This window comes from Manihot esculenta, chromosome 9 (genome assembly GCF_001659605.2).
Source record: "Manihot esculenta cultivar AM560-2 chromosome 9, M.esculenta_v8, whole genome shotgun sequence".
NCBI lineage: Eukaryota > Viridiplantae > Streptophyta > Magnoliopsida > Malpighiales > Euphorbiaceae > Manihot > Manihot esculenta.
The window spans coordinates 34,999,887-35,011,215 of NC_035169.2; the positions used below are offsets into that span (position 1 = coordinate 34,999,887).

Sequence of the window (11,329 nt, forward strand, 5' to 3'; positions counted from 1 at the left end):
ACTTCTATTTCAAAAAAAACAAATACTCGATTGTTATTTAAACGTATAATAAATACCAATATTTAAATTTTAATAAAATTAATAAACTTGGCCGTAAATTACTATTTACAAAAGAAACACACATTTGGCATGGGTTGTTGAATAGTGGATAGGAAGAGACGACTTTTCCAAAAAACAAGAGAAGAAAATCGTGGGTATGATTGGATGGACCACCACCACGGTATCTTTTGGGCCCACTGAGACTTTTTTGTTTTAATATTATTTTATTTCTTTTCTATATATATATAAAGGAAATGTTGATTCTAATCTTTGGCGTGTTCCAATGGCCAGTGCTGCCTAACTACCATCGGAATTATAAATGAATGGATAGAGTGGGTCCAAACTCCGAAGCACATGTGAAAATATTATACACGTTTAATTGCATATAACTTTTTAATGAAATGACTTTTATCTCTGGGAAAAAAAACAAAAACGACCTATCCCATTCTCAAATAATAATAATAATAATAATCGTTTTCTACAACTGTAGCAATTAACCCATAAAAGTCCAATTGAAGCACAAAGAAAGAAAGAGCCGTTAGGAACCAAAGATCCAAAGCAACAATGAAAGAGTGAGATAAAAAGCAAAAGAACCACATGCAAGAATAAATCTAAGAAAGAAACAAAGGAGCTTGCTATAACAAAGCAACAAACCATAAAAACATCAATAAAGCTATCAAAGCAAGGGTCAAGAGAAGTCAACACAAATTTAACAGTTCCATTGGAAGGCGATGAAGTGCATTTTTTGCGACTATAAAACACCTCATGAGGTTTTTTCTCACAATCACTATTTTCATCTTCCATCAGTAAAGAGATCACGGAAAAAATAACTATGTGCAACTTCAGATTAGGAAACCAACACCAAATACACACAAAAAACATAGAAATGAAAAGAACCGTGCAACTAAAGAATCCATACTATAAACCCATTGCAAAAGAAAATTAAAAGAAAAAACATCCATGCTAATTATGGAAAGAGTGACCCACAGCCGGATCAGAGGAGAGGGAGCCCTTCTATCCGGAGAGATAGGGGAAGCTGAGTGATTGGGCACATAAAGGGCTTTCGCCCATAAATAAAAACCACAAAGAAAATAATAGATGAACTGAGTGATGGTGACGTGATTGCATGCATTAGACTGAAACTTCACATAGATATTTTTATTGTGATTTGTGATGATCCATGATGGATTGAGCTACTATCAATCTAAAACTGATGAATAGGTTTTGTTAGTCTATGGCCATGGTCCATTTTCATTTAGTCCGCCAACTCTTGGTGCTAGATCTCCTTCGTCAACTGCTCGGCGCCTCAAGCCTTGGGTACTTCTTTATCAGCACTTCTTTCCTAATTACCTACCTATAATCACTACCCTACTCGTTGCTTCGAGCATTTGTTTTGTGCTTTACAAGGCGTCCTTTGTTGCTTCAAGTGACATCCACTTGCTCAAATTGAGATTAGTGACCATGAGTATTATAATTTTTCATTGGTATTTTAATGCAATGATACTGCAATTTAAAAAGAAAAATAATAATAATAGATATGTACAACGACTTGTGAAATTCAATGTCAATATTGATGAAGCTTTGGAGGATAAAAATCAAAGAAATGATAAACATACAAATGAACCAATATCTTTATGTGAAAATTAATAGGAGAATTATGATTAGAGATGAAATATAGTTCAGTTCTGTGTAATAAATTAAAATTATATTGTTAATTTTAGGTATATTGACATAAAAATTAATTTTTCACTAATTTTTATGATTTAATTCAAATATTTTAATAATTTTATTAAATTTAAAATTAAAGTAGGAAGGAATGTGTTTATGCTGCCATAATAGGATAACTGCTATTTTTTACTCTATATCATATGAAATAATTAATTTTTAATTTGAAAATTTACTGACTAATATGAAAAATCCAAATATTTATACCGTATCACGATTTAATCTAGAACTTTGTTTCTTTGACAAGCTAAAATTTTCAAATGTTATGACAATTTTATTTTTAATAAAAAAAATATTATTGTAATTTATTTATAAGAGATTCAAAAATTATAGACATTTAACTCTATAAACGAGAATTATAAAATTAATACGAGCCCTGATTCTATAGGAGACACATGAAAGCCTTGCCCCTTGATCCGAGAGTGAATTTCATATCTTGATTTTAATTGGAAGTATACACTATGGTGTTATGAAATTTATTCTTCAACACAAAAAGAGAAATGACGGATATGTGGAAATTTCATACTTAATTGATCATGTGGAAGGATTAAAAAAAAAATTCAGGTTTAGATTTTTATAAAATATTATAATTTAAAATTTATTTTTTTAAATTTAGGAATTATTAATCAAAAACTTATAATAATACTATTTAGATTAAAAAATTGCCAAAATTTAATAATTTGACCTATCATGTTAAAAAATAAAATTTTAAATTAATTTACAAAAAATCGTAAATATTTAAATTTTTTATGTTGACAATCTTTTTTTAAAATGTTATCATGTTATGTGGTTTTAAAAAAAAATAATAAAAAAAATAACACATGCTCATGCCATGTTAGTGTTTTTTTTCTAACTTTAATTTTAAAATTAGATAAAATCACTAAAATGTTGTACTTATAATTAAATATTTGAATTAAATTATTAAAATTCATAAAAATTTAACTTTTTTTTTGTCAATATGCCTTAATTCTATGGGAAATTCAAGATCTAACTGAAAATATTATCTTAAATTAATTTTTATTTTATTTAATTTAGTTCAATTTATAAAAATTTAGTTTTTTTATCACAATAAATTCAAATAAATCTAAATTAATAAATTCAAATCAGCTTTGTGTACACTTCAGCCCAAGAAAATAAGAAACATAAGAACCACAAGCCTTATAATTTTGAGCTGGACCCATTTAAAAACTTAGATCCACAATAAATATTTACAGATAAAAGAAAAATAAATGAATTTCAATCTAAATTTAAAACACTTAAAAAATTAGTTAATTGAAAAAAATATTAAATCATTTTAAGCAAAAATGAATATTATTTTCAATTAAGAAATTTGATTTTTGTATTTTAAAAATTTTATTAATACTTTTATATATAAATTTATTAATATATTCTATTTTTTAAAAAATTAAATTAAATAAAAAATATTTTTCCATGAAAAGAGTTTTTCCTTAAATAATTTAATTTTTATATTATTTAGCAATATTAATAACTTTTAGTTTAGTAGTATTAGTAACATTTTTAAAATAAAAAAAATGATTTCCTCACTTAAAACTATTTACTTTTATTTTATTTTTTCTCTTTTTTAATCATGCAACACATTGATTGCATGAAATAGCCCACCGGGCCATACCACATAAAAAGCAATAAATCAATATGATTTAGACTAAAACCTACCGGCCAACAGAATACAAAACCCTAAAGCAAAATATTCAGAATCCCACGGACACGTTGTTAGCACGGTTAACATTTGGCTTGGCTGCAGCGTATTTAAAAGTTTCATGCAAATTTAAACCGTCGTCGTTACTCCGTCAGCCATGTCGAAGGAGACGACAATAAACAACAGCAGAAACCGCCACCGTTACCTCCGCCAGCAAAAACCGCCACTGTTACTCCCGCTAGCTATTTCGAAGACGACAATAAACAACAGACTGCAATTATTGATATATGAGTTCTTATGTTTTGAAAATTATTTCTACCCATCTTGTCATTAGAATTTAATATAAAGTATTATTAATCATCTTATAATTTTTCTTTATTTTTATAATTATTTGATATTTTGTATTTACAGTTGAACACCTTAGCATTTAATAAAAATATTATTTAATTGCTAACTTTATAAGTTGTAACTCCAAAATTTATAAAGAAAAAATAGAGTTAATGTGTATAGATTAAATAATTACATGTTTATAAGATATATGTGTTAATTATTAATTACTAAATGTTTGAATAGGAGTTAATCATATTTTTAGTTAAAATTAATAAAATAATTTAAATATTTGTTGGGATATAAACTATTAGAGTATTTGTAAAAATTAATTTAATCAAATCGATTTATATATAATATCTGAATTCATTTTAAATTTAATTAAAAATTAATTTATAAAATTTATATAAATTCAGTTATTATTATTTGAATAAAATTTAAATATATTTAATATTATATATTTTAATTAATAGTTTTATATAAAAATATTTTGTATTAATAAGTTTCATTTAAATTTTTTTAATATTTTTAAATAAATATTTAAATTTTAATTTTTAAATAAAAAATATAAAAAAATATAAATATTATTTTAAAATATATTTTTATATTAAATTAATTATTTATATAAACGAATTTAAATAATGAATATCAAATATAAAAAAATTAAATTTGATTTGAACCAATTATTAATATTATTTTTCAAATTCCAATATATTTTAAATTTAATTATGATTATCTAAATTTACTTTACTCTTATATATTTAAAAATACCCGACTATTTATAATCTTAAATATTTTAATAAGTATAAAATTGGATAATTCAATAGTTTAATTTTTCTCATTTTATAGTGTTTGAGCACTTAAAAATTAGTTTATAAAAATATTTATATAATCAAAAGAAAATTTAAACATTTGAAGGAAAATAATTTTTCTTAAAATGTCAATTTTCACAATTTAAAATTTTATTAATATTTTTATATATAAATTTACTGATGTATCTTATTTTTTAAATTAAAATTAAACAATTAAAAATAAATTATTTTGTTTTAAAAAATATTTTTTAAAAAATATTTTAAAATATAATTTTTTTATAAATAAATAAAATCTAATAATAATAAAATTTAAAAATTAAATAGTTATAACATCAAAATTTTCAATAAATATGTACCGGGAGTGCTGCCAAAACCAAAAGCAAGAGCCAACAAGCAGCGCTTCCTCGTGATTTCCAATGGTGCCAACTAAGACAAACCTTTCAGTTTTAATGCACTTTCCTGGAATTTTCTTTCACCACATGCGATTGCTATTTCTAGCCCCACCCCCCATTCTCTAATTTTTTTTTATTTACACGGACACAATCATGTATAATCGATAGATTGGCAACAATGCCATTGCCATTCTCTTCTATTTGAGCTTGGCATTTTCTTTTTCCCTTTCAAATAAAACAAAATAAAGCTCAATTTATCATTATATATTATTTGTGCCCAATTGATTTATATATTCTTATTTCAAATCCCCCTAATGTCTTGATTTTCCTTGGAAAAATTAAAATCTTGTTGGGAGATTAACAACTTAATAATACTAGCTTAATGGACATGGTTGGGAAATACCAACTCAATGACAGAGGCTTAATGTATTATTAGTCCATGAATTAATATTTTATGAAACTGAAAATAATGTAATATATATAAAATTAATATCATATTATATGATTATAATAAATATAATATATGGTAATGTTGTTAATGATTTTTTTTAAATAAAAATTTAAAAAATAAAATTTAAAATCTTTCAAATTTATTTAAATATAATTACTATCAAATTAAGTTTACGAGTATAATATTATTAATGATATAATCTAAACATGACATTATTTTCAACAACTCCCATTTAAATTTTATTAAAATGATTGGTTAATCTTTTAGGTTATCTAATATGATATATACATTAATTATTTTTTTTTATAAAATTTAATAATTTGGAGAACGCCAAGCATTTGGATACTTAATTGAATAATGAAACTTTATTATTAATTATAATATTAATATTTCAATAGAAAATTTCCGAGCTTTGAAAGTATTAGGTGTGAATTATAAATTATTATTATTAAATAAAAGCAATAATTCTGATAAGCAATTTCCTTTCTCATCTCTCCTACATCGCAGCTCATAAGTGAAATAAGAGATTAGAGGTCCCACTATGGAAAAAAAGAAACGAGTGGCCTTGTTTGTCCCCTACTTCCCTCTCTTTCACCTCTCTCTATATATGGCATGAGCTTTATGGCCTTCTGAATCACCCCCTTTTGGATTCTCTCTCTCACCATCCATCCTCTGCTTTCTCTTCTAAAATTTTCTCTTTTTCTGCTGCCAAGCTTCAAAATCTAATTCTTTAGGCCTTGCAGGTAAAGATCTCAACTGGGTTTGTGCTCTTTTGTTCTCTCACTCATTATCCTTTCCGTTTGGGATTTGTCTATATTTGTTCTCTGTTTATGTAGTTTCTTATCTAAATTTCTGTTCTTGATGAAATTAATGACATTGGTAGTTTGATTTGTGTTTTTTTTTTTCAATTACGAATTTTAAATAAAGATAACTTTCAGCAGTGATTTTGTTTTTGCCATAGATACCTTGCTCCATCTTTTTCAAGAATTTTGCTTTCCTTTCGTTAAAGTGGTTTTCTGGTTCTATCTATACCTATTTCTAGATTACGATTGTTTGGCTAGAATTGCTTCGTTTTCCTTGCCTCATGTTCTCTGCATTTTCTATAAAAATTTCTCCTTAGTAGATTTCATAAACTTTGACTGTGACCTATTGATGGGTTGCGGGTGAGAAGCTCGTATTAAATTGTAAATACTGCTATGGCAAATGTTTTCATTTTCCTTTGAGATAGGTAAGAGCTGAAGAGTAATTATAACATCAGCAGTCATCTCAGCTGGTAATCTTACCTTTTTCTCTCTTTTGAGGAATGGCATTTGTTTAGGATCCCAGATAGTGAAGCTTTTATTTCATCAGTCTTTGATACTTGGTTAAATTACAGTGATTTTAACACATTTCTGTTTTGTCTGATGCATCTTGGATGTTACTTTAACTGTTTGGCTGATACTGTGATACAGTATGGGAAGCACTGATGGAACCAGCTATGGGGCTTTCACCTATGAGAATCTGGAGAGGGAACCATACTGGTCATCTGAGAAGCTCCGAATTTCCATTACTGGGGCTGGTGGTTTTATTGCCTCCCACATTGCTCGTCGTTTGAAGAGTGAAGGCCATTACATTATTGCTTCTGACTGGAAGAAGAATGAGCACATGACAGAAGATATGTTCTGTCATGAGTTCCATCTTGTGGATCTAAGGGTCATGGATAATTGCTTGAAGGTAACAAAGGATGTAGACCATGTGTTTAACCTTGCTGCTGATATGGGTGGCATGGGCTTCATTCAGTCCAACCACTCTGTGATTATGTATAACAATACAATGATCAGCTTCAACATGCTTGAGGCTGCTAGGATTAATGGAGTTAAGAGGTTAGTTGTTGTGGGTAGAGGATATGTTCGTCTTAATTTGAAATAAGTCCCTATGTGAATTGGAAGTCGGGTTTCCTATTCGTATTTGGAAAGTCTGATTTCTTGTTCGTGCAGGTTCTTCTATGCCTCTAGTGCTTGTATTTATCCTGAATTTAAGCAGCTGGACACTAATGTGAGCTTGAAGGAATCTGATGCCTGGCCTGCAGAGGTAGGTTACTCTCTTAGTTGGTTACAACCGTCCAACGCACTTGTTTCTGACCGGTAAACAATTAAAATGATCGAGTTTCCTTTCAATTTTTATGCAGCCTCAAGATGCATATGGCTTGGAGAAACTTGCTACAGAGGAGTTGTGCAAGCACTACACAAAGGACTTTGGAATTGAATGCCGTATTGGAAGGTTCCATAATATTTATGGTCCTTTTGGAACTTGGAAAGGTGAGCTTCTATGTCTGTAGTTGCTTTGTCCATGTGTTTGATTCGTTTGCTTCTTAGCCTTTGTTTATTTCTTGGAGGATACCTTTTAGGAAAATTTTCCATATTTTTGGACGTTTAGGAAACGGGTCAATGGAAAATGTTTTTCTTGTCAAATGGAAAATGTTTTTCTGTCAAAAGGAAAATTAACTCTTTTTTTTTCTAAAAGAAAAATGACTTACTTTATTGAAATAGAAGTCATTTTTTTTAACTTTGAGAATTTTATTAACATCATCATATATACATTTATTAATGTTTAATTTTTAATATCACAACCAAATAATAGAAAATAAAATATTTTTCTGGAAAATATTTTCCACCCAAAACATTTTTGATCTAATCTATTTTTCATGGAAAATATTTGCCAAATATAGTCATTTCTCCAAACAAATGGAGCCTTAGATTGTAATAATTTTTCCCTTTATGGATTATACTAATTTTGGTATTTTCTTGCATCTATAACAGGTGGCAGGGAGAAGGCACCTGCTGCTTTTTGTAGAAAGGCTATCACTTCCACTGATAAGTTTGAGATGTGGGGAGATGGACTTCAAACCCGGTCCTTTACCTTTATTGATGAATGCGTGGAAGGCGTTCTTAGGTAGCATTCCAAATTTTCTTTTGCAGTTTATATGATTGAGACTTGCAATATTTTTCTTGAGATTTTTGGGTTGGCAATAATTTCAATACATATCATTCATGGACAGAGGAATGGATAGATGAGCATAATCATCTGATAGAAAAGTTTCTGTCTTGTCTATGCTTCTGATAGAATTGGAACACTATTCTTCCTTTTTGTTTCTACATTTGTTTTTCTTTGAACAATGTTAATCCTTGTGTTTTAGATTGACTAAGTCAGACTTTCGAGAGCCAGTGAACATTGGAAGTGATGAAATGGTCAGCATGAATGAGATGGCTGAGATTGTTCTCAGCTTTGAAAACAAGAAGCTTCCAATCCATCACATTCCTGGTCCAGAAGGTGTCCGAGGCCGTAACTCAGACAACACTCTTATCAAAGAGAAGCTTGGTTGGGCTCCTACAATGAAACTGAAGGTACCTTGATTACAAATATCAATGTTGGTTACATTTTGAATGCATGTGGAACTTCCTCAGAAACAAGCAGTTAGCAGCAAGGCCATTTTTATTAGCTTATGTATTTTGTACTTGCTGCTTTACGAATAATGAGTCAACATGCTATTTTGCAGGATGGGCTGAGAATTACGTACTTCTGGATCAAGGAACAAATAGAAAAAGAGAAAGCTCAAGGTATTGACTTGTCCATTTATGGATCATCCAAAGTGGTGGGAACTCAAGCGCCAGTTCAGTTGGGTTCACTTCGCGCCGCTGATGGCAAAGAATGAAGCAGTTGAAGCTACAAAGCCGTAATTTTCTACATGTTGTGGATATCTATGGTTTGGTTGTGAAGTAGTAGAGGGTATTCGAGTATGGATCATTATCAGCTTAAACTCTTTGGTTTTTGTATTTTGAACTGTGCTGCTGCATTTCAGGGGGAGTTGCTTTGCTCCCATTTTATCATCAGATGTTTAGCAACCTGTTGTTTTTGGTATTTGTATATTTGGCAAAATAATCTCAGACATGTTGAATCTTGTGAAATCTAATCATGTGGGATTGTTATGGAGACAGCTGCAATTCTGGGAATAAAATCCTTCAATTAGAGGCTGCAAAATTAAATTATGCCTTTATTGGTATTTGTTAATGACCAAGTGGGGCAGTAGCCTACTTGCTGCTTGTGGTCCTTCCTGCAGATTATGACAATGTTTATACTTTGGCTCCACCATGTTCAACTTATCTCTTCAGATAAAAGAACAGAGAGATTTATAATTTAATCCTTAAATATTACTCTCCATTTTCAGGAATATATTAAAATATTTTTATTTTTTCTCTCTGTCAACGAAATAGTTTTTTCATTTATTTCTACCGTTAAAAATATAGCAAAAGATCAAATTATACTACTCATTTTCCTTCGATTCTTCCTTTTCTTTTTTGATTCTTCTTTGGTTTTCCTTTTTCATTTTTAAAGAGAAAGAGAAGGAGGCGCTTGTTTTTTTCTCTTTTTTTTTATCGTCTTTTTCTTTTTTTTTTTAAGGAGGAGAAGGAACTTTCATTGACGGGAATAAACAATAAAAACGTTTTAATAGATTTAGAAAAAGATAAAAACGTTTTAATAAATCTAAAAAAAGATAAAGAACGTTTTAATAGATTTTAAAAAACAAGAACGTTTTAATAAATTTTTAAAAATATAAGAATTGACTTATTAATAATAATAATACTAGAGACTAAATAAAAAATTTTATTTGAAGGTAAAATTAAATTTTAAAAATTTTCTCCTTCATTCCACATCTCTCATCTATTTTTAACGGAAAAAAAAGAATGGTTCGACAATTAATAAATTTTTAAAAATGTAAATATTAAAATATTAATAATAATCAGAAATTAAATAGTAAATCTTAAAAAAATTTATTTTTATAAAATTTATCTTTTAGATTTAAATTTAAGAATTAAAATGAATTGGTTTCTTATAAAGTAAACTATTATGCTTTTATAAAATTTATCTTTTAGATTTAAATTTAGGAATTAAAATGAATTGATTTTTTATAAAATAAACTATTTTGAGTCATACAAGATGGAATCTTGATGTGATCTAGGGATTGTGATGGGTTGAGAGTAGCCATGCGGGGATGAAATTTGATGTTTTTCATTTTTGAGTGGTTCACAATTTAGCACCAAGGAAGAAACTAAACGTGGCTAATTTGCAAGGCCTAAAACGTAGGGAACCCATCTGGTAACGTGGAAGAACTCAAAATATTTCCAAACTAGTACTCCAAGTACAGCCTAAACATTTTGTGGTTTGTATTTTGTTTTTTTGTTTGAAATACATCATAGGCCTTACGAATATTGTAATTCAGATAGCTTATAATTCAATCAATCTGAAGAAAGAAGAATTTTCAGAATGAGTTTAATCACTTATCGGTGAAGTAACCGGTGATACGAGGAATATGTTTAAAATATTTAATTTATTTTTTATTTTCTAAAAATTTTAATTTAATCTTAAGTTAACTTTAAAAATAAGGAAAATTAATAAATTCAGTTTCTTCATTTTTTTACTTAAGATCGATAAATTTAATTTAAACTTTTAAGAAATTGAGTGTATTTTTTTATAAAAAAAATCAGATATAAATCATGAAATTAAGAAAATTTGATTGGTTTAAATAAAGCTTCAAAGAGTAATTTAGATAAAAAAAACTAAAAATAAGTTAAATAGAATATTTTGAGTATATACCGTAAAATTAAAGATTTAGTTGTCTGAAAACGACAGCGTTACACAATTTGCTCGGACCAGTCCATGTCTTGGACAGGATTGAGAATTTTAGATTCCCATATGCAACCTCTTCCTTAAAGTATGCAACTTATAAGCATGCCATTCTACCGAATGGGAAAATATGCAGTCAACAAGTCAGATACAGGCACAGATCATCATACAGATGAACAAGTAAATATAAGAATGCAGCAGCAAGTGAGAAATACTAAGAGAATTTCATGTTTAATTATCTTTTCTATGTTGAAGGATTTTGATA

General features: G+C 28.2%; 1 protein-coding gene across 2 annotated transcripts; it reads left to right on the forward strand.

Annotated features, from left to right (window-relative positions):
* Nucleotides 1–5,987: 5,987 nt before the first annotated feature.
* LOC110623092 (GDP-mannose 3,5-epimerase 2) lies at nucleotides 5,988–9,425 on the forward strand. 2 transcript variants are annotated; one of them, XM_021767964.2, is made up of 7 exons: nucleotides 5,988–6,146; nucleotides 6,855–7,265; nucleotides 7,380–7,473; nucleotides 7,571–7,700; nucleotides 8,202–8,334; nucleotides 8,579–8,786; nucleotides 8,939–9,425. In XM_021767964.2, exons 2-7 carry the CDS (start codon nucleotides 6,856–6,858, stop codon nucleotides 9,092–9,094), a joined length of 1,131 nt encoding a protein of 376 aa, XP_021623656.1. In that variant the 5' UTR covers nucleotides 5,988–6,146; nucleotide 6,855; the 3' UTR covers nucleotides 9,095–9,425. The 2 variants fall into 2 exon arrangements, with proteins under 2 accessions (XP_021623656.1, XP_021623657.1); XM_021767965.2 differs by having other exon boundaries at nucleotides 6,010–6,163.
* Nucleotides 9,426–11,329: the final 1,904 nt, after the last annotated feature.

Coding starts and splice junctions, on each gene's coding strand:
- LOC110623092 (XM_021767964.2), top strand. CDS start 6,856: ATGGGAAGCACTGATGGAACCAGCTATGGGGCTTTCACCTATGAGAAT. Junction 7,701..8,201: donor TCCTTTTGGAACTTGGAAAG/GTGAGCTTCTAT, acceptor CATCTATAACAG/GTGGCAGGGAGAAGGCACCT. Junction 8,787..8,938: donor CTCCTACAATGAAACTGAAG/GTACCTTGATTA, acceptor GCTATTTTGCAG/GATGGGCTGAGAATTACGTA.